We start from the raw sequence: 23429 nt of genomic DNA on the forward strand, positions 1-23429 counted from the left end.
CAGTTTGGTGTGGTTCTACAGTACAGTTTGGTGTGGTTGTCCAACAGCAGGCCTTGTTGTCCGGTAGCAGGCTGGAAACAGTAGGCCTTGTTGTCCGGTAGCAGGGTGAAAACAGTAGGCCTTGTTGTCCGGTAACAGGGTGGAAACAGCAGGCCTTGTTGTCCGGTAACAGGGTGGAAACAGCAGGCCTTGTTGTCCGGTAACAGGCTGAAAACAGTAGGCCTTGTTGTCCGGTAGCAGGCTGAAAACAGCAGGCCTTGTTGTCCGGTAACAGGCTGAAAACAGCAGGCCTTGTTGTCCTGTAACAGGCTGAAAACAGCAGGCCTTGTTGTCCGGTAGCAGGCTGAAAACAGCAGGCCTTGTTGTCCGGTAGCAGGCTGAAAACAGTAGGCCTTGTTGTCCTGTAACAGGCTGAAAACAGCAGGCCTTGTTGTCCGGTAGCAGGCTGAAAACAGCAGGCCTTGTTGTCCGGTAACAGGCTGAAAACAGCAGGCCTTGTTGTCCTGTAACAGGCTGAAAACAGCAGGCCTTGTTGTCCGGTAGCAGGCTGAAAACAGCAGGCCTTGTTGTCTGGTAACAGGCTGAAAACAGCAGGCCTTGTTGTCTGGTAACAGGCTGAAAACAGCAGGCCTTGTTGTCCTGTAACAGGCTGAAAACAGCAGGCCTTGTAGTCCGGTAGCAGGCTGAAAACAGCAGGCCTTGTTGTCCGGTAGCAGGCTGAAAACAGCAGGCCTTGTTGTCCTGTAACAGGCTGAAAACAGCAGGCCTTGTTGTCCGGTAACAGGCTGAAAACAGTAGGCCTTGTTGTCCTGTAGCAGGCTGAAAACAGCAGGCCTTGTTGTCCGGTAGCAGGCTGAAAACAGCAGGCCTTGTTGTCCTGTAACAGGCTGAAAACAGCAGGCCTTGTTGTCCTGTAACAGGCTGAAAACAGCAGGCCTTGTTGTCCGGTAGCAGGCTGAAAACAGCAGGCCTTGTTGTCTGGTAACAGGCTGAAAACAGCAGGCCTTGTTGTCCTGTAACAGGCTGAAAACAGCAGGCCTTGTTGTCCGGTAACAGGCTGAAAACAGTAGGCCTTGTTGTCCTGTAACAGGCTGAAAACAGCAGGCCTTGTTGTCCTGTAACAGGCTGAAAACAGCAGGCCTTGTTGTCCGGTAACAGGGTGGAAACAGCAGGCCTTGTTGTCCGGTAACAGGGTGGAAACAGCAGGCCTTGTTGTCCTGTAGCAGGCTGAAAACAGCAGGCCTTGTTGTCCGGTAACAGGCTGAAAACAGTAGGCCTTGTTGTCCTGTAACAGGCTGAAAACAGCAGGCCTTGTTGTCCTGTAACAGGCTGAAAACAGCAGGCCTTGTTGTCCGGTAGCAGGCTGAAAACAGCAGGCCTTGTTGTCTGGTAACAGGCTGAAAACAGCAGGCCTTGTTGTCCTGTAACAGGCTGAAAACAGCAGGCCTTGTTGTCCGGTAACAGGCTGAAAACAGTAGGCCTTGTTGTCCGGTAGCAGGGTGAAAACAGCAGGCCTTGTTGTCCGGTAACAGGCTGAAAACAGCAGGCCTTGTTGTCCGGTAACAGGCTGAAAACAGCAGGCCTTGTTGTCCGGTAACAGGCTGAAAACAGCAGGCCTTGTTGTCCTGTAACAGGCTGAAAACAGCAGGCCTTGTTGTCCGGTAACAGGCTGAAAACAGCAGGCCTTGTTGTCCTGTAACAGGCTGAAAACAGCAGGCCTTGTTGTCCGGTAACAGGCTGAAAACAGCAGGCCTTGTTGTCCTGTAACAGGCTGAAAACAGCAGGCCTTGTTGTCCGGTAACAGGCTGAAAACAGCAGGCCTTGTTGTCCTGTAACAGGCTGAAAACAGCAGGCCTTGTTGTCCGGTAACAGGCTGAAAACAGCAGGCCTTGTTGTCCGGTAGCAGGCTGAAAACAGCAGGCCTTGTTGTCCGGTAACAGGCTGAAAACAGCAGGCCTTGTTGTCCTGTAACAGGCTGAAAACAGCAGGCCTTGTTGTCCGGTAACAGGCTGAAAACAGCAGGCCTTGTTGTCCTGTAACAGGCTGAAAACAGCAGGCCTTGTTGTCCTGTAACAGGCTGAAAACAGCAGGCCTTGTTGTCCGGTAACAGGCTGAAAACAGCAGGCCTTGTGATCCACTGTGCATTTTTACCCTTTTCAGAAAATGCTGAATGGTTGGTTGGATGTGTGGACCAGAGGAAAGTGTTGGCACTGCATTATCAGTAGGGATGGAGTGGGTGACCTAATCTATGGAGAGGTGGAGTTAAATTAGAACAGGAATGTACAGTATTGTATGCCATGATTTGTGTGGTGTGTAACCCTGATATACCTCAGAGTGAGACGGCTTATTACCATATACAGTTCAGTGAACTCCGAAAGTATTGGGACAGTGACACTTGTTTTGGCTCTCTGTATTCCAGCACTTTCATTATGACAATTCTGTCGCAAAACGTTTCTTAGACCGGAAGCAGACGGGAACGGAACGGGGTGGAGTTTACCTGAATTTGTCCAATAGAAGCTCTCGTTTCAGATGACTGTTTGACTAATGATTAGACACCAGGTTCGCTGAAAAAAAACGTGTGCTGTTTTTTAAAAGTTTATTTGATTAGCGATTGTCAAGGATGCAGAGTTTATTTTTTTAGTTCTGATTTTTTTTTTTTGCAATATGTGATCGATAGGCTAAGAGAGCTTCATACGCTGTTTATTGATTGTGGGGTTTAAATAGTGTGAGAATACAACGTAGGATACAAAATTAATTATATTTCTTATAGCGGCAATAGCCGACTTTGGGTGTAACGATACAATTTAATTACAGAAGTTATTCTTCTGCTATTTATTCTGTTATCAATCATATTTACGTGTTAATAGTATCTTCTGATTACAATTATTATATCTAATATTTTAACTAAACGTAATCTATTAGCTATTAAAATCTAAACGGTATCACATCCGGTCGTGATTGGGAGTCCCATCGGGCTGCGCACAATTGGCCCAGCGGCGTCCGTCATTGTAAATAAGAATTTGTTCTTAACTGACTTGCCTAGTTAAATAAAGGTTAAATAAATAAAACATTTAAAATATCTAGCAGTCCGGACTGATGGAATGGCTTGTCCTGTACTTTGTAAAAACCCAGAGTACAATGACTGAACGTGCTTTCTAAACATAGCAATGTGAACGCATAAAGGACTCGGACCACAAAACAGTGAACTGGCAAAAGAGTCGAGTCCTCATTCAAAGGCAGTGTGAAAACAAAGTTATTTTTGTCTTACCCCAGGGTTCACTTTAAAGAGGACTGAAATCAGTGTAAACACCCTAAGAATTTAGAGATAAAACACAAAGTTTACAAAAAGTACAAAGTATAAACTGAACCGATTATGCAAAATGTGTTTATAAGTAGAAAAGCGGTAGGATATCTACCATCTTGGCATCGTTCTTTATTTTGTGCTTATGAATTTGAACCCTCATAACATACTGCACAGTCTGCATGTTATCGTTGATACTGTAATGAAACAGGCAGGGAGCAGGTCTCGAACCCTCGACCTTCTAGCCCGAGGTCCGGCGCGCTATCGACTGTGTCGCAAAAGCATACTCGTGCGGCAGAGTCGATTTCCGCGCTTATAAACCCAGGGTCGTTACAATACATTACACGAATGTATTGTGCTCCACTGTACTGTACCGTCTCCTTATATCCAATATGGCCCAGCCGTACACATGGTTTCACGCTCTGTTATTAAATAGAGAGATCCTCTTGCCTCCTGACTCGGGTTCAAATTATTTTTTGGAAAACCTAATATTTTTTTTTGCGTTTGTTTGACTCTGCACGCAGTTGTCAGGTTGCTGTTGTTTCTGGAATGTTCTGTTGGTTCCATTGAAACAGACAAGCTCAAATCAAGCACAGCGAAGTTATTTGAACCCAAGTCTGCTGTGTTTGTGTACTATATTCTAGGGGGTATTTAGAAATACCGACGGTATAATTTGTAATCGTTGGGTGGGGGTGGGGGGGTACGTCATTGCTCCAGCTGCTTCATTTGGTTTGCTAACTTGCTCGCTAAGTGTCTAGATGTCAACGTTTAAACGTCATGGTTACAGCAGAGACATTAAATCCCTTCCTGGATCAAGATCCCTGTTTCCTAAATACACTGAATTAAAATATAAAAACTCAACATGTAAAGTGTTGGTCCCATGTTTCATGAGCTGAAATAAAAGATCCCAGAATTGTTCTATACGCACAAAAAGCTTATTTCTCTCATTCTGTGCGCAAATTTGTTTACATCCCTGTTAGTGAGCATTTTCTCCTTTGCCAAGATAATCCATCCAACGGACAGGTGTGGCATAGCAAGAAGCCGATTAAACAGCATGACCATTACATAGGTGCACCTTGTGTTGGGGACAATAAAAGGCCACTCTAAAAATGTGCAGTTGTCACACAACACAATGCCACAGATGTCTCAAGTTTTGAGGGAGCGTGCAATTGGCATACTGACTGCAGGAACGTCCACCAGAGCTGTTGACAGAGAACGTAATGTTAATTTCTCCACCATGAGCCGGGTCGTTTTAGAGAATTTGAATGCACAGAAATACCGTAACGAGATCCGGAGGCCCATTTTATTTAAAGGTATCTGTGACCAACAGATGCATATCTGTATTCCCAGTCATGTGAAATCCATAGATTAGGACCTAATGAATTTATTTCAATTGACTGATTTTCTTAGATGAACTGTAACCCAGTAAAATCTTTGAAATTGTTGCATGTGGCGTTTTATATTTTGGTTCAGTGTCGTTTTGTGTGTTGAACAACAAAAAACAGTGCCCCTTGTGTGCACATTCGGTAATACCGTATTCCCCGGTATGGTACAGAAACGTTATGCCGGTATATTCTGGATACCACTACTAGATTCATGCCTCAACATCCATAGAGACACACACACACATCAACAGTAGAACAGTAGGCATTGGACACTACAATTACAGCGGCTGCTGGACCAATGAGAGATACTAAACGAGAACCGGGAAGGAACAACGACTCTATGGTTTACAGGCAATACGTCAGACAGCCTTGGTCCCAGACGGGGAAGCGAACCTGGGTCGCTGGTCTGAAAGACCAACACCCTATGTGTCGTGCCAATAGGGTTAACCCACTTGGCGGGAATTGTAACGTGGCTCATATTAGCAAGGATCGCAATACAGCACCTACAGACCTGGGACCAGTCTACAGTGGCTATAGAAGCTGACTATACAGCACCTACAGACCTGGGACCAGGCTACAGTGGCTATAGAAGCTGACTATACAGCACCTACAGACCTGGGACCAGTCTACAGTGACTATAGAAGCTGACTATACAGCACCTACAGATCTCGGACCAGTCTACAGTGGCTATAGAAGCTGACTATACAGCACCTACAGACCTGGGACCAGTCTACAGTGGCTATAGAAGCTGACTATACAGCACCTACAGACCTGGGACCAGCCTACAGTGGCTATAGAAGCTGACTATACAGCACCTACAGATCTCGGACCAGTCTACAGTGACTATAGAAGCTGACTATACAGCACCTACAGATCTCGGACCAGTCTACAGTGGCCATAGAAGCTGACTATACAGCACCTACAGACCTGGGACCAGTCTACAGTGGCTATAGAAGCTGACTATACAGCACCTACAGACCTGGGACCAGCCTACAGTGGCTATAGAAGCTGACTATACAGCACCTACAGACCTGGGACCAGTCTACAGTGACTATAGAAGCTGACTATACAGCACCTACAGACCTGGGACCAGCCTACAGTGGCTATAGAAGCTGACTATACAGCACCTACAGATCTGGGACCAGCCTATAGTGGCTATAGAAGCTGACTATACAGCACCTACAGATCTGGGACCAGGCTACAAAAAAACAGGCCTTAACTAATGTGAGGGAGATCACAGTTCATTCCTGTTCATATTCTTACTGTAATACCTGGTCCCAGATCTGTTTGTGCTTTAGCCAACTCTACTGCTGTCATTATGGAATGACAATAAGCCTGGTCCCAGATCTGTTTGTGCTTTAGCCAACTCTACTGCTGTCATTATGGAATGACAATAAGCCTGGTCCCAGATCTGTTTGTGCTTTAGCCAACTCTACTGCTGTCATTATGGAATGACAATAAGCCTGGTCCCAGATCTGTTTGTGCTCTTGCCAACTCTACTGCTGTCATTATGGAATGACAATAAGCCTGGTCCTAGATCTGTTTGTGCTTTAGCCAACTCTACTGCTGTCATTATGGAATGACAATAAGCCTGGTCCCAGATCTGTTTGTGCTTTAGCCAACTCTACTGCTGTTATTATGGAATGACAATAAGCCTGGTCCCAGATCTGTTTGTGCTTTAGCCAACTCTACTGCTGTCATTATGGAATGACAATAAGCCTGGTCCCAGATCTGTTTGTGCTCTTGCCAACTCTACTGCTGTCATTATGGAATGACAATAAGCCTGATCCCAGATCTGTTTGTGCTCTTGCCAACTCTACTGCTGTCATTATGGAATGACAATAAGCCTGGTCCCAGATCTGTTTGTGCTTTAGCCAACTCTACTGCTGTCATTATGGAATGACAATAAGCCTGGTCCCAGATCTGTTTGTGCTTTAGCCAACTCTACTTGCGGCTAGCACCCAAGGCTACATTTTATTTACAACTGTAATCTTCCCGTTGAACACTCTAATAAATAACTTCAGAAGTACAGGATGTAAAACAAAAAAACGGTCTGTAATATTATATACACACACATCTCCTCTTCAGTGGCATTTAGGTACTGGAGGTCAATACATTGTCTACATCCCAGATCACACCCTATTCACTATGTAGTGGCACTACATTTGTCCAGTTACTATTCCCTGCTCAAACCTAGTGCACTACATTGGGAATAGGGGGCCATTTGGTACAGGTCCACTCAGTAATAATCGTCGTCCTCCTCGTCTTCCTCAGGCACTGCTTCAAGCTCATTGTTGTCGTCGTCCTCCTCCTCCTCCTCCATGTGGTAGTCTACAGGACCACTCAGTAATAATCGTCGTCCTCCTCGTCTACCTCAGGCACGGCTTCAAGCTCATTATTGTCGTCATCCTCCTCCTCTTCCTCCTCCTCTTCCTCCTCCTCCTCTATGCGGTAGTCTACAGGACCACTCAGCAGCAGTTTGGTCTGGTTGATCGCTGCTTCGTCATCCAGGTTCAGAGGAACCTGCAGGGAACAGTAGGTGATGTTATTAGATAAAGGGGTGTGTGTGTGTGTGTGACAGACGTGTGTGTGTGTGTGTGTGTGTGTGTGACAGACGTGTGTGTGTGTGTGTGTGTGTGTGTGTGTGTGTGTGACAGACGTGTGTGTGCAGTACCTCAGGACTGGCAGGTTGTGAAGGACCTTCGTCTGTCTGAGCGTTGATGATGGACTTTAGGGCCCCTTCTTCAAACTAAAAGAAAAAAGGGATAGACAGTCATATAGATGACATTACCCATCATTACTCAGGAGGGGTAGTAACATCAGGTACCGGTACCCTGAGTTATCATTCCACTCCTTGACATGCTAAACATGTTGAACATGACAGAGTACATGAGGTGAGCCTGTCTACACATCCAAGTATAACTGACCAAATTATGAAAAGGCAAGCGTTGTCATTTTGAATTCCGTAAAGTGAGTGTGAAAGAGTTTTAAAATGTTTTATCTATAAACAATGACAAGCCACTGGGGTCTGACAACTTGGATGGAAAATTACTGAGGATAATAGCAGACGATATTTGCCACATCTTCAATCTAAGCCTACAAGAAAGTGTGTGCCCTCAGGCCTGGAGGGAAGCAAAAGTAAGCACCCTTTACTGGCTCGAATAGCCGACCAAATCAGCCTGTTACCAACCCTTAGTAAACTTTTTTGGGGAAAAAAATGGTGTCTGACCAGATACAATGTCATTTTACAGTAAACAAATTGACAACAGACTTTCAGCATGCTTATAGGGAAGGACATTCAACAAGCACAGCACTTACACAAATGACTGATGATTGGCTGAGAGAAATTGATGATGAAAAGATTGTGGGGGCTGTTTTGTTAGACTTTAGTGCGGCTTTTGACATTATTGATCATAGTCTGCTGCTGGAAAAACGTATGTGTTATGGATTTACACCCCCTGCTATATTGTGGATAAAGAGTTACCTGTCTGACAGAACACAGAGGGTTCTTTAATGGAAGCCTCTCCAATATAATCCAGGTAGAATCAGGAATTCCCCAGGGCAGCTGTCTAGGACCCTTACTTTTAAATTTTTTTACTAACGACATGCCACTGGCTCTAAGTAAAGCCAGTGTGTCTATGTATGTGGATGACTCAAAACTCAACACGTCAGCTACTACAGCGACTGAAATTACTGCAACACTTAAAGTTTCAGAATGTGTGGCAAGAAATAAGTTAGTCCTAAATACACCAAAAGTATGTGGACACCCCTTCAAATTAGTGGATTTTGCTATTTTAGCCACACCCGTTGCTGACAGATGTATAAAATTGAGCACACAGCCATGACATCTCCATAGACAAATAGTGGCAGTAGAATGGCCTTACTGAAGAGCTAAGTGACTTTTAACATGGCACTGTCATAGGATGCCACCTTTTCAACAAGTCAGATCGTCAAATGTCTGCCCTGCTAGAGCTTCCCCGGTCAACTGTAAGTGCCGTTATTGTGAAGTGGAAACGTCTAGGAGCAACAACGGCTCAGCCGCGAAGTGGTAGGCCACATAAGCTCGTGTTCTACTGAGTTGTTCTACTGAGTTGTTCTGCTGAGTTGTTCTGCTGAGTTGTTCTACTGAGTTGTTCTGCTGAGTTGTTCTGCTGAGTTGTTCTGCTGAGTTGTTCTACTGAGTTCTGTTCTCGGTTGCAACACTCACTACAGAGTTCCAAACTGCCTCTGGAAGCAACGTCAGCACAAGAACTGTTCGCTGGGAGCTTCATGAAATGGGTTTGCATGGCCGAGCAGCCGCACACAAGCCTAAGATCACCATGCGCAATGCCAAGCGGAGGCTGGAGTGGTGTAAAGCTCGCCACCATTGGACTCTGGAGCAGTGGAAACGCGTTCTCTGGAATGATGAATCACTCTTCACCATCTGGCAGTCCGACGGACTAATCTGGGTTTGGCGAATGCCAGGAGAACGCTACCTGCCTCAGTGCATAGTGCCAACTGTAAAGTTTGGTGGAGGAGGAATAATGGTCTGGGGCTGTTTTTCATGGTTCGGGCCCCTTAGTTCCAGTGAAGGGAAATCTTAACGCTACAGCATACAATGACATTCTAGACAATTCTGTGCTTCCAACTTTGTGGCAACAGTTTGGGAAAGGCCCTTTCCTGTTTCAGCATGACAATGCCCCCATGCACAAAGTCAGGTCCCTACAGAAATGGTTTGTTGAGATCGGTGTGGAAGAACTTGACTGGCCTGCACAGTGCCCTGAACTCAACCCCATCGAACACCTTTGAGATAAATTGGAACACCGACCGCGAGCCAGGCCTAATCGGCCAACATCAGTGCCTGACCTCACTAATGCTCTTGTGGCTGAATGGAAGCAAGTCCCCGCAGCAATGTTCCAACATCTAGTGGAAAGCCTTCCCAGAAGAGTGGAGGCTGTTATAGCAGCAAAGGGGGACCAACTCCATATAAATGCTCATGATTTTGTAATGAGATGTTGGACGAGCAGGTGTCCACATACTTTTGACCATGTAGTGTATGTGGTAGTAAAGTAATGCCCTGAGGGAACACGCATAATGTGTTGTAAATATGTGTTATGAAATGTAATGTCATGTAATATTTAGAATTCTATATAACTGTATTAATGTCGCTGGACCCCACAAAGAGTAGCTGCTGCCTTGGCAGGAACTAATGGGGATCCATAATAAACCCCAGGAAGAGTAGCTGCTGCCTTGGCAGGAACTAATGGGGATCCATAATAAACCCCAGGAAGAGTAGCTGCTGCCTTGGCAGGAACTAATGGGGATCCATAATAAACCCCAGGAAGAGAAGCTGCTACCTTGACAGGAACTAATGGTGATCCATAATAAACCCCAGGAAGAGTAGCTGCTGCCTTGGCAGGAACTAATGGGGATCCATAATAAACCCCAGGAAGAGTAGCTGCTGCCTTGGCAGGAACTAATGGGGATCCATAACAAACCCCAGGAAGAGTAGCTGCTGCCTTGGCAGGAACTAATGGGGATCCATAATAAACCCCAGGAAGAGTAGCTGCTGCCTTGGCAGGAACTAATGGGGATCCATAATAAACCCCAGGAAGAGTAGCTGCTGCCTTGGCAGGAACTAATGGGGATCCATAATAAACCCCAGGAAGAGTAGCTGCTGCCTTGGCAGGAACTAATGGGGATCCATAATGAACCCCAGGAAGAGTAGCTGCTGCCTTGGCAGGAACTAATGGGGATCCATAATAAACCCCAGGAAGAGTAGCTGCTGCCTTGGCAACAGGAACTCATGGGCATCCATAATAAACCCCAGGAAGAGTAGCTGCTGCCTTGGCAACAGGAACTAATGGGGATCCATAATAAACCCCAGGAAGAGTAGCTTCTGCCTTGGCAGGAACTAATGGGGATCCATAATAAACCCCAGGAAGAGTAGCTTCTGCCTTGGCAGGAACTAATGGGGATCCATAATAAACCCCAGGAAGAGTAGCTGCTGCCTTGACAGGAACTAATGGGGATCCATAATAAACACCAGGAAGAGTAGCTGCTGCCTTGGCAGGAACTAATGGTGATCCATAATAAACCCCAGGAAGAGTAGCTGCTGCCTTGGCAGGAACTAATGGGGATCCATAATAAACCCCAGGAAGAGTAGCTGCTGCCTTGGCAGGAACTAATGGGGATCCATAATAAACCCCAGGAAGAGTAGCTGCTGCCTTGGCAGGAACTAATGGGGATCCATAATAAACCCCAGGAAGAGTAGCTGCTGCCTTGGTAGGTACTAATGGGGATCCATAATAAACCCCAGGAAGAGTAGCTGCTGCCTTGGCAGGAACTAATGGGGATCCATAATAAACCCCAGGAAGAGTAGCTGCTGCCTTGGCAGGAACTAATGAGGATCCGTAATAAACCCCAGGAAGAGTAGCTGCTGCCTTGGCAGGAACTAATGGGGATCCGTAAAACATACAAATACAATAAATACTTGAAGGAGGAGGGAAGGATGCCATAGACTACTTATTTATTTAGGAGGGAGGTAAAACAGAAAGTAGCTGTACCTTGAGTCTGTTGAGCTGGTCCTGCAGCATAACTTTAATCTTTAGGAGAGTCTCCTCCTCCTTCTTCAGCTCCTGTAGACGACTCAACATGGTGTCTGGTGGAGTTAGACCATTCCTAAATACTGAGAGACGTTCAGTATTAGTGTAACAGTGTTGCTTCCGTCACTCTCCTCGCCCCCCAACCTTGGACTTTGAACCAGAGTTCCCTATGAACAACAACAAGTCACCCCTCGAAGCATCGTTAACCTATCGCTCCTCAGAAAAGCTACAGCAATTTTTGACAGAGCAAGGGAAACAACTACTTCAAGGTCTCAGAGCGAGTGATGTCACCGATTGAAATGGAACTAGCGCGCACCGCCGCTAACTAGCTAGCCGTTTCACACCAGTTGCATTAGTATTTATCTTCAGCTCTGGTAGTGGACTTGTCATGATGTCCTGTGGGTTCAGAGAGAGAGACAGACAGGCAAATACAGCAGGCTATATTAGTAAACTCACTATAATTGGGCTCCCAAGTGGCGCAGCGGTCTAAGGCACTGCATCTCAGTGCCAGAGGCGTTACTACAGACCCTGGTTTGATTCCAGGCTGTATCACAACCGGCCGTGATTAGGAGTCCCATAGGGCGGCGCACAATTGGCCCAGCGACGTCCAGGACCGGGGTAGTCCGTCATTGTAAATAAGAATTTGTTAACTGACTTGCCTCGTTAAATAATACAACATATGTTGGCTTTAGCAAACTTACTGTAGTGATTTGTCTACCTCGTTTAGTAAACTCAACTCCATCCATATTACAGGGATCTAAACTAGAGCTAATTGGCTCCCCACATTCTGTCATGATCATGAACTTCCTGGCTGGTTGAGTACAGAAGATAGCATTAGCTGTTAGTGTTTTATATTGATCAGGGATGTGCTGCATCTAGTCAAGTTAGATAAGCTAACCCTTTGCCAAAACATTACAAATCACTCTGTAGTAGTGATATACGTTTGATACCGGAGCTGAGACATGCGTTGAAATCGGTAAGCAACCAACTTCGAAGCAGTGTGCCAATATCTCAATGTCTTCATTCAAAGACTCAATCATGGGACACTCTTACTGACAGTTGTGGCTGCTTTGCGTGATGTATTGTTGTCTCTACCTTCTTGACCTTTGTGCTGTTGTCTGTGCCCAATAATGTCTGTACCATGTTTTGTGCTGCTACCATGTTGGGCTGCTGTCATGTTGTGTTGCTACCATGTTGTGTTGTCATGTTGTGTTGTTACCATGCTGTGTTGTCATGTTGTGTTGCTACCATGCTGTGTTGTCATGTTGTGTTGTTACCATGCTGTGTTGTCATGTTGTGTTGCTACCATGCTGTGTTGTCATGTTGTGTTGCTACCATGCTGTGTTGTCATGTTGTGTTGCTACCATGCTGTGTTGTCATGTTGTGTTGCTACCATGCTGTGTTGTCATGTGTTGCTGCCATGCTATGTTATCTTAGGTATCTCTTTATGTGGTGTTGTCTCTCTTGTCATGATGTGTATTTTGATCTATATTTTTATTAAGAAATATAATTTTTAATCCCCCGTCCCCGCAGGAGGCCGTCATTGTAAATAAGAATTTGTTCTTAACTGACTATCACTTTATCTGAAGTACGTCACGAATGACGTCCCAAGCGTCGTTTGATCACGTGGTTTTTCAAACCGGGTGTCGCAAAATGCCACTGATTTCCGACCTCTGCTGGACACCGTACTGTTTAGATTTTACCGAAACACTTTCGCCTGACCGGTAGCTAGTTTAGCAGGTAGAGGAGGGAACATTCAGGGACGTGAGCGTAACGTTATATGGCACACTATTTAGATTTTTAAAATATTTTTTTATCCCCTTTTGCACGGTTGTTCAAATAATTAGTTTTATTTAGTATACGCGTCTGTCTTAAGCATCCTAAATAATGCCATAGATTCCGTTTTTTGACAAATAAATGGGAAACATGAAACATGATGCAAATCTGGTTTTCTAACTGATTATAGGCTGCTATAGCCAACGACTTATCGCTGTACAACGGTGTTATAATGAAAACGGATTTTAAAAAATGACCTCTGTCACTAAATGTGCATTGTGAACAGATAACGGTAATTAAGCTCTGATTAATGAACTGTTTTCCGGCACAATTTGGTGAAAGCGTCGAAGCCTTCACTTCAGAAAGCCTCCGTTTCCCATTTACTCCGTCGAGGGAGGATGCTAGCTAATGCTGTCAGAAACATTCTTTATTGGTTTTACGTTCCCATTTGTCAACGTTTATACAACATTATAGCTAAAACGTGTTAAAATAACATCCCCTCTGCAGCAAATTCAACCAGGAAAAATAATAAACGTCACATAACACTAACATTTAACGTTGTCTTAAGATAGCTAGCTAATATGCTACCAACAACCTCAGCTTTGTCAAATCATCCACAATAGCTTTCTATATATTTCACAAACCTTCACAAAAAATGTTCGTTTGTGTATCTCCTCTTTGCAGCAAATACAAGACCACTTGCAGGCTAGCTACGTGCACATTGATGGAAAACTAGCCAGCTAACGTAAGCTAATAAATTAATGTCATATTTGAATGACACACCAACAGCGTTACGTTATAACAGTCTAGTTTACCGTACCGCTGATGATAAAATGCTACTCGTTAATGTTGTTGTAGCCTCCGTTGTTCATTCACGTGGTTTCCTTCCGCACATTTCCGGGTTTACTTTCCGCCCACAAGTCAACCGTTTGATGTGATCCTTTAGCGCCGTGTGGTGGTCTCCTACAACATTACACACACACACACGGGATTTTCAAATGAGCTAGGATGATTGTAGATGATGATGATGACAAAGTCGTTTTTAAAATAAAATGATTCATAATGTTATAAAATTATCAACATTAGATTATCTCTGATGAAAATGTGCCCTACAAGCAAACATCGAAAAGACAAAGACATCACAAATGCGATTATGCATCGCGTTGCTAAGGACATGCTACCAATTAGCACAGTCGAAAAGGAAGGTTTCAAGAGGCTTATCAATTTAATTGACCCCAGATACGTTGCTCCCTGGCCGCAAACATGGAACAATTTTCCTTAAAGTATAATTTTACGTATAGCTCACATAATAATAATAAAAAATGCTACCTTTATTTAACTAGGAAAGTCAGTTAGGCTATCATTGTAAATAAGAAGTTGTTCCTATCGGGGAACAGCCTTGTTCAGGGGTAGAATGACAGATTTTTACCTTGTCAGCTTGGGGATTCGATCTAGCAACCTTTCGGTTACTGGCCCAACGCTCTAACCACTAGGCTACCTGCTGGTCTAACCACTAGGCTACCTGCTGGTCTAACCACTAGGCTACCTGCTGGTTACTGGCCCAACGCTCTAACCACTAGGCTACCTGCTGGTCTAACCACTAGGCTACCTGCTGGTTACTGGCCCAACGCTCTAACCACTAGGCTACCTGCTGGTTACTGGCCCAACGCTCTAACCACTAGGCTACCTGCTGGTTACTGGCCCAACGCTCTAACCACTAGGCTACCTGCTGGTCTAACCACTAGGCTACCTGCTGGTTACTGGCCCAACGCTCTAACCACTAGGCTACCTGCTGGTCTAACCACTAGGCTACCTGCCGCTCCCTAGTGGTTGGTTCAGGCATTAGGCTACCTGCCGCTCCCTAGTGGTTGGTTCAGGCATTAGGCTACCTGCCGCTCCCGAGTGGTTGGTTCAGGCATTAGGCTACCTGCCGCTCCCTAGTGGTTGGTTCAGGCATTAGGCTACCTGCCGCTCCCTAGTGGTTGGTTCAGGCATTAGGCATTCTTGAGTCTGAAGCATATGTTTAATATTGTGCTAATTATCGTTAGCGAATGAAAAAATATATAGATATCGTGATAATTTATTTGCCATATCGCCCAGCCCTACCGCTTGGTATGGCAACTTCTTAGCATCCGACCGCAAGGCACTACAGAGGGTACAGTGCGTAAAGGCCCAGTACATCACCGGGGCCAAGCTCCCTGCCATCCAGGACCTCTGTACCAGGCTGTGTCAGAGGAAGACTCCAGCCATCCAAGTCTTAGACTGTTCTGTCTTCTACCGCACGGCAAGAGGTACCGATGCAGCCAGTCTGGAACCAACAGGACCCTGATAAGCTTTTACCCCCAAGCCATAAGACTGCTAAATAGTCCGGGTAGCTATTGGTTAACATATTTAACGATCTACATTAACCTTTTTTGCACAAACTCTTTTGACATACGCTGCTGTTACTGTCTATTATCTATCCTTTACCCCTACCTAGATAATAGACAGTAACAGCAGTATACTGTAGGTAGGGGTAAAGGATAGATAATAGACAGTAACAGCAGTATACTGACAGTAACAGCAGTATACTGACAGTAACATCAGTATACTACAGTATACTGCTGTTACTGTCTATTATCTATCCTTTACCCCTACCTACAGTATACTGCTGTTACTGTCTATTATCTATCCTTTACCCCTACCTACAGTATACTGCTGTTACTGTCTATTATCTATCCTTTACCCCTACCTACAGTATACTGCTGTTACTGTCTATTATCTATCCTTTACCCCTACCTACAGTATACTGCTGTTACTGTCTATTATCTATCCTTTACCCCTACCTACAGTATACTGCTGTTACTGTCTATTATCTATCCTTTACCCCTACCTACAGTATACTGCTGTTACTGTCTATTATCTATCCTTTACCCTACCTACAGTATACTGCTGTTACTGTCTATTATCTATCCTGTTGTCTAGTCACTTTATCCCTACCTACAGTATACTGCTGTTACTGTCTATTATCTATCCTTTACCCCTACCTACAGTATACTGCTGTTACTGTCTATTATCTATCCTTTACCCCTACCTACAGTATACTGCTGTTACTGTCTATTATCTATCCTTTACCCCTACCTACAGTATACTGCTGTTACTGTCTATTATCTATTCTTTACCCCTACCTACAGTATACTGCTGTTACTGTCTATTATCTATCCTTTACCCCTACCTACAGTATACTGCTGTTACTGTCTATTATCTATCCTTTACCCCTACCTACAGTATACTGCTGCTACTGTCTATTATCTATCCTTTACCCCTACCTACAGTATACTGCTGCTACTGTCTATTATCTATCCTTTACCCCTACCTACAGTATACTGCTGTTACTGTCTATTATCCATCCTTTACCCCTACCTACAGTATACTGCTGTTACTGTCTATTATCTATCCTTTACCCCTACCTACAGTATACTGCTGTTACTGTCTATTATCTATCCTTTACCCCTACCTACAGTATACTGCTGTTACTGTCTATTATCTATCCTTTACCCCTACCTACAGTATACTGCTGTTACTGTCTATTATCTATCCTTTACCCTACCTACAGTATACTGCTGTTACTGTCTATTATCTATCCTGTTGCCTAGTCACTTTATCCCTACCTACAGTATACTGCTGTTACTGTCTATTATCTATCCTTTACCCCTACCTACAGTATACTGCTGTTACTGTCTATTATCTATCCTTTACCCCTACCTACAGTATACTGCTGTTACTGTCTATTATCTATCCTTTACCCCTACCTACAGTATACTGCTGTTACTGTCTATTATCTATTCTTTACCCCTACCTACAGTATACTGCTGTTACTGTCTATTATCTATCCTTTACCCCTACCTACAGTATACTGCTGTTACTGTCTATTATCTATCCTTTACCCCTACCTACAGTATACTGCTGCTACTGTCTATTATCTATCCTTTACCCCTACCTACAGTATACTGCTGTTACTGTCTATTATCCATCCTTTACCCCTACCTACAGTATACTGCTGTTACTGTCTATTATCTATCCTTTACCCCTACCTACAGTATACTGCTGTTACTGTCTATTATCCTATCCTTTACCCCTACCTACAGTATACTGCTGTTACTGTCTATTATCTATCCTTTACCCCTACCTACAGTATACTGCTGTTACTGTCTATTATCTTTCCTTTACCCCTACCTACAGTATACTGCTGTTACTGTCTATTATCTATCCTTTACCGCTACCTACAGTATACTGCTGTTACTGTCTATTATCTATCCTTTACCCCTACCTACAGTATACTGCTGTTACTGTCTATTATCTATCCTTTACCCCTACCTACAGTATACTGCTGTTACTGTCTATTATCTATCCTTTACCCCTACCTACAGTATACTGCTGTTACTGTCTATTATCTATTCTTTACCCCTACCTACAGTATACTGCTGTTACTGTCTATTATCTATCCTTTACCCCTACCTACAGTATACTGCTGTTACTGTCTATTATCTATCCTTTACCCCTACCTACAGTATACTGCTGCTTACTGTCTATTATCTATCCTTTACCCCTACCTACAGTATACTGCTGTTACTGTCTATTATCTATCCTTTACCCCTACCTACAGTATACTGCTGTTACTGTCTATTATCTATCCTTTATCCCTACCTACAGTATACTGCTGCTACTGTCTATTATCTATCCTTTACCCCTACCTACAGTATACTGCTGTTACTGTCTATTATCTATCCTTTACCCCTACCTACAGTATACTGCTGTTACTGTCTATTATCTATCCTTTACCCCTACCTACAGTATACTGCTGTTACTGTCTATTATCTATCCTTTACCCCTACCTACAGTATACTGCTGTTACTGTCTATTATCTATCCTTTACCCCTACCTACAGTATACTGCTGTTACTGTCTATTATCTATCCTTTACCCCTACCTACAGTATACTGCTGTTACTGTCTATTATCTATCCTTTACCCCTACCTACAGTATACTGCTGTTACTGTCTATTATCTATCCTTTACCCCTACCTACAGTATACTGCTGTTACTGTCTATTATCTATCCTTTACCCCTACCTACAGTATACTGCTGTTACTGTCTATTATCTATCCTTTACCCCTACCTACAGTATACTGCTGTTACTGTCTATTATCTATCCTTTACCCCTACCTACAGTATACTGCTGTTACTGTCTATTATCTATCCTTTACCCCTACCTACAGTATACTGCTGTTACTGTCTATTATCTATCCTTTACCCCTACCTACAGTATACTGCTGTTACTGTCTATTATCTATCCTTTACCCCTACCTACAGTATACTGCTGTTACTGTCTATTATCTATCCTTTACCCCTACCTACAGTATACTGCTGTTACTGTCTATTATCTATCCTTTACCCCTACCTACAGTATACTGCTGTTACTGTCTATTATCTATCCTTTACCCCTACCTACAGTATACTGCTGTTACTGTCTATTATCTATCCTTTACCCCTACCTACAGTATACTGCTGTTACTGTCTATTATCTATCCTTTACCCCTACCTACAGTATACTGCTGTTACTGTCTATTATCTATCCTTTACCCCTACCTACAGTATACTGCTGTTACTGTCTATTATCTATCCTTTACCCTACCTACAGTATACTGCTGTTACTGTCTATTATCTATCCTGTTGCCTAGTCACTTTATCCCTACCTACAGTATACTGCTGTTACTGTCTATTATCTATCCTTTACCCCTACCTACAGTATACTGCTGTTACTGTCTATTATCTATCCTTTACCCCTACCTACAGTATACTGCTGTTACTGTCTATTATCTATCCTTTACCCCTACCTACAGTATACTGCTGTTACTGTCTATTATCTATTCTTTACCCCTACCTACAGTATACTGCTGTTACTGTCTATTATCTATCCTTTACCCCTACCTACAGTATACTGCTGTTACTGTCTATTATCTATCCTTTACCCCTACCTACAGTATACTGCTGCTACTGTCTATTATCTATCCTTTACCCCTACCTACAGTATACTGCTGTTACTGTCTATTATCTATCCTTTACCCCTACCTACAGTATACTGCTGTTACTGTCTATTATCTATCCTTTACCCCTACCTACAGTATACTGCTGTTACTGTCTATTATCTATCCTTTACCCCTACCTACAGTATACTGCTGTTACTGTCTATTATCTATCCTTTACCCCTACCTACAGTATACTGCTGTTACTGTCTATTATCTATCCTTTACCCTACCTACAGTATACTGCTGTTACTGTCTATTATCTATCCTGTTGCCTAGTCACTTTATCCCTACCTACAGTATACTGCTGTTACTGTCTATTATCTATCCTTTACCCCTACCTACAGTATACTGCTGTTACTGTCTATTATCTATCCTTTACCCCTACCTACAGTATACTGCTGTTACTGTCTATTATCTATCCTTTACCCCTACCTACAGTATACTGCTGTTACTGTCTATTATCTATCCTTTACCCCTACCTACAGTATACTGCTGTTACTGTCTATTATCTATCCTTTACCCCTACCTACAGTATACTGCTGTTACTGTCTATTATCTATCCTTTACCCCTACCTACAGTATACTGCTGTTACTGTCTATTATCTATCCTTTACCCCTACCTACAGTATACTGCTGTTACTGTCTATTATCTTTTCCTTTACCCCTACCTACAGTATACTGCTGTTACTGTCTATTATCTATCCTTTACCCCTACCTACAGTATACTGCTGTTACTGTCTATTATCTATCCTTTACCCCTACCTACAGTATACTGCTGTTACTGTCTATTATCTATCCTTTACCCCTACCTACAGTATACTGCTGTTACTGTCTATTATCTATTCTTTACCCCTACCTACAGTATACTGCTGTTACTGTCTATTATCTATCCTTTACTGCTGTTACTGTCTATTATCTATCCTTTACCCCTACCTACAGTATACTGCTGTTACTGTCTATTATCTATCCTTTACCCCTACCTACAGTATACTGCTGTTACTGTCTATTATCTATCCTTTACCCCTACCTACAGTATACTGCTGTTACTGTCTATTATCTATCCTTTACCCCTACCTACAGTATACTGCTGTTACTGTCTATTATCTATCCTTTACCCCTACCTACAGTATACTGCTGTTACTGTCTATTATCTATCCTTTACCCCTACCTACAGTATACTGCTGTTACTGTCTATTATCTATCCTTTACCCCTACCTACAGTATACTGCTGTTACTGTCTATTATCTATCCTTTACCCCTACCTACAGTATACTGCTGTTACTGTCTATTATCTATCCTTTACCCCTACCTACAGTATACTGCTGTTACTGTCTATTATCTATCCTTTACCCCTACCTACAGTATACTGCTGTTACTGTCTATTATCTATCCTTTACCCCTACCTACAGTATACTGCTGTTACTGTCTATTATCTATCCTTTACCCCTACCTACAGTATACTGCTGTTACTGTCTATTATCTATCCTTTACCCCTACCTACAGTATACTGCTGTTACTGTCTATTATCTATCCTTTACCCCTACCTACAGTATACTGCTGTTACTGTCTATTATCTATCCTTTACCCCTACCTACAGTATACTGCTGTTACTGTCTATTATCTATCCTTTACCCCTACCTACAGTATACTGCTGTTACTGTCTATTATCTATCCTTTACCCCTACCTACAGTATACTGCTGTTACTGTCTATTATCTATCCTTTACCCCTACCTACAGTATACTGCTGTTACTGTCTATTATCTATCCTTTACCCCTACCTACAGTATACTGCTGTTACTGTCTATTATCTATCCTTTACCCCTACCTACAGTATACTGCTGTTACTGTCTATTATCTATCCTTTACCCCTACCTACAGTATACTGCTGTTACTGTCTATTATCTATCCTTTACCCCTACCTACAGTATACTGCTGTTACTGTCTATTATCTATCCTTTACCCCTACCTACAGTATACTGCTGTTACTGTCTATTATCTATCCTTTACCCCTACCTACAGTATACTGCTGTTACTGTCTATTATCTATCCTTTACCCCTACCTACAGTATACTGCTGTTACTGTCTATTATCTATCCTTTACCCCTACCTACAGTATACTGCTGTTACTGTCTATTATCTATCCTTTACCCCTACCTACAGTATACTGCTGTTACTGTCTATTATCTATCCTTTACCCCTACCTACAGTATACTGCTGTTACTGTCTATTATCTATCCTTTACCCCTACCTACAGTATACTGCTGTTACTGTCTATTATCTATCCTTTACCCCTACCTACAGTATACTGCTGTTACTGTCTATTATCTATCCTTTACCCCTACCTACAGTATACTGCTGTTACTGTCTATTATCTATCCTTTACCCCTACCTACAGTATACTGCTGTTACTGTCTATTATCTATCCTTTACCCCTACCTACAGTATACTGCTGTTACTGTCTATTATCTATCCTTTACCCCTACCTACAGTATACTGCTGTTACTGTCTATTATCTATCCTTTACCCCTACCTACAGTATACTGCTGTTACTGTCTATTATCTATCCTTTACCCCTACCTACAGTATACTGCTGTTACTGTCTATTATCTATCCTTTACCCCTACCTACAGTATACTGCTGTTACTGTCTATTATCTATCCTTTACCCCTACCTACAGTATACTGCTGTTACTGTCTATTATCTATCCTTTACCCCTACCTACAGTATACTGCTGTTACTGTCTATTATCTATCCTTTACCCCTACCTACAGTATACTGCTGTTACTGTCTATTATCTATCCTTTACCCCTACCTACAGTATACTGCTGTTACTGTCTATTATCTATCCTTTACCCCTACCTACAGTATACTGCTGTTACTGTCTATTATCTATCCTTTACCCCTACCTACAGTATACTGCTGTTACTGTCTATTATCTATCCTTTACCCCTACCTACAGTATACTGCTGTTACTGTCTATTATCTATCCTTTACCCCTACCTACAGTATACTGCTGTTACTGTCTATTATCTATCCTTTACCCCTACCTACAGTATACTGCTGTTACTGTCTATTATCTATCCTTTACCCCTACCTACAGTATACTGCTGTTACTGTCTATTATCTATCCTTTACCCCTACCTACAGTATACTGCTGTTACTGTCTATTATCTATCCTTTACCCCTACCTACAGTATACTGCTGTTACTGTCTATTATCTATCCTTTACCCCTACCTACAGTATACTGCTGTTACTGTCTATTATCTATCCTTTACCCCTACCTACAGTATACTGCTGTTACTGTCTATTATCTATCCTTTACCCCTACCTACAGTATACTGCTGTTACTGTCTATTATCTATCCTTTACCCCTACCTACAGTATACTGCTGTTACTGTCTATTATCTATCCTTTACCCCTACCTACAGTATACTGCTGTTACTGTCTATTATCTATCCTTTACCCCTACCTACAGTATACTGCTGTTACTGTCTATTATCTATCCTTTACCCCTACCTACAGTATACTGCTGTTACTGTCTATTATCTATCCTTTACCCCTACCTACAGTATACTGCTGTTACTGTCTATTATCTATCCTTTACCCCTACTGCTGTTACTGTCTATTATCTATCCTTTACCCCTACCTACAGTATACTGCTGTTACTGTCTATTATCTATCCTTTACCCCTACCTACAGTATACTGCTGTTACTGTCTATTATCTATCCTTTACCCCTACCTACAGTATACTGCTGTTACTGTCTATTATCTATCCTTTACCCCTACCTACAGTATACTGCTGTTACTGTCTATTATCTATCCTTTACCCCTACCTACAGTATACTGCTGTTACTGTCTATTATCTATCCTTTACCCCTACCTACAGTATACTGCTGTTACTGTCTATTATCTATCCTTTACCCCTACCTACAGTATACTGCTGTTACTGTCTATTATCTATCCTTTACCCCTACCTACAGTATACTGCTGTTACTGTCTATTATCTATCCTTTACCCCTACCTACAGTATACTGCTGTTACTGTCTATTATCTATCCTTTACCCCTACCTACAGTATACTGCTGTTACTGTCTATTATCTATCCTTTACCCCTACCTACAGTATACTGCTGTTACTGTCTATTATCTATCCTTTACCCCTACCTACAGTATACTGCTGTTACTGTCTATTATCTATCCTTTACCCCTACCTACAGTATACTGCTGTTACTGTCTATTATCTATCCTTTACCCCTACCTACAGTATACTGCTGTTACTGTCTATTATCTATCCTTTACCCCTACCTACAGTATAC

General features: G+C 42.9%; 1 protein-coding gene across 2 annotated transcripts; it reads right to left on the reverse strand.

The window, feature by feature from the left end:
* Window positions 1-6608: 6608 nt before the first annotated feature.
* On the reverse strand, window positions 6609-13938 carry snapc5 (small nuclear RNA activating complex, polypeptide 5). 2 transcript variants are annotated; one of them, XM_038984378.1, is made up of 4 exons: window positions 13867-13938; window positions 11232-11353; window positions 7361-7435; window positions 6609-7209 (listed from the first exon to the last, which is right to left on the reverse strand). In XM_038984378.1, the coding sequence occupies exons 2-4, from the start codon at window positions 11319-11321 to the stop codon at window positions 7030-7032; spliced, it is 345 nt and encodes a 114-aa protein (XP_038840306.1). In that variant the 5' UTR covers window positions 11322-11353; window positions 13867-13938; the 3' UTR covers window positions 6609-7029. The 2 variants fall into 2 exon arrangements, with proteins under 2 accessions (XP_038840306.1, XP_038840305.1); XM_038984377.1 differs by having other exon boundaries at window positions 13691-13917.
* Between the last annotated feature and the right edge of the window lie 9491 nt (window positions 13939-23429).

Source organism: Salvelinus namaycush, unplaced genomic scaffold, assembly GCF_016432855.1.
Source record: "Salvelinus namaycush isolate Seneca unplaced genomic scaffold, SaNama_1.0 Scaffold2360, whole genome shotgun sequence".
NCBI lineage: Eukaryota > Metazoa > Chordata > Actinopteri > Salmoniformes > Salmonidae > Salvelinus > Salvelinus namaycush.

Bases quoted from the DNA above. Each gene is read 5' to 3' on its own strand.
- snapc5 (XM_038984378.1), bottom strand. From the start codon at position 11,321: ATGTTGAGTCGTCTACAGGAGCTGAAGAAGGAGGAGGAGACTCTCCTA. The intron at 7,436-11,231 runs GTACAGCTACTT...TTTTTCTTTTAG, and splicing joins ACCAGCTCAACAGACTCAAG to TTTGAAGAAGGGGCCCTAAA. The intron at 7,210-7,360 runs GTACTGCACACA...TGTTCCCTGCAG, and splicing joins CACAACCTGCCAGTCCTGAG to GTTCCTCTGAACCTGGATGA.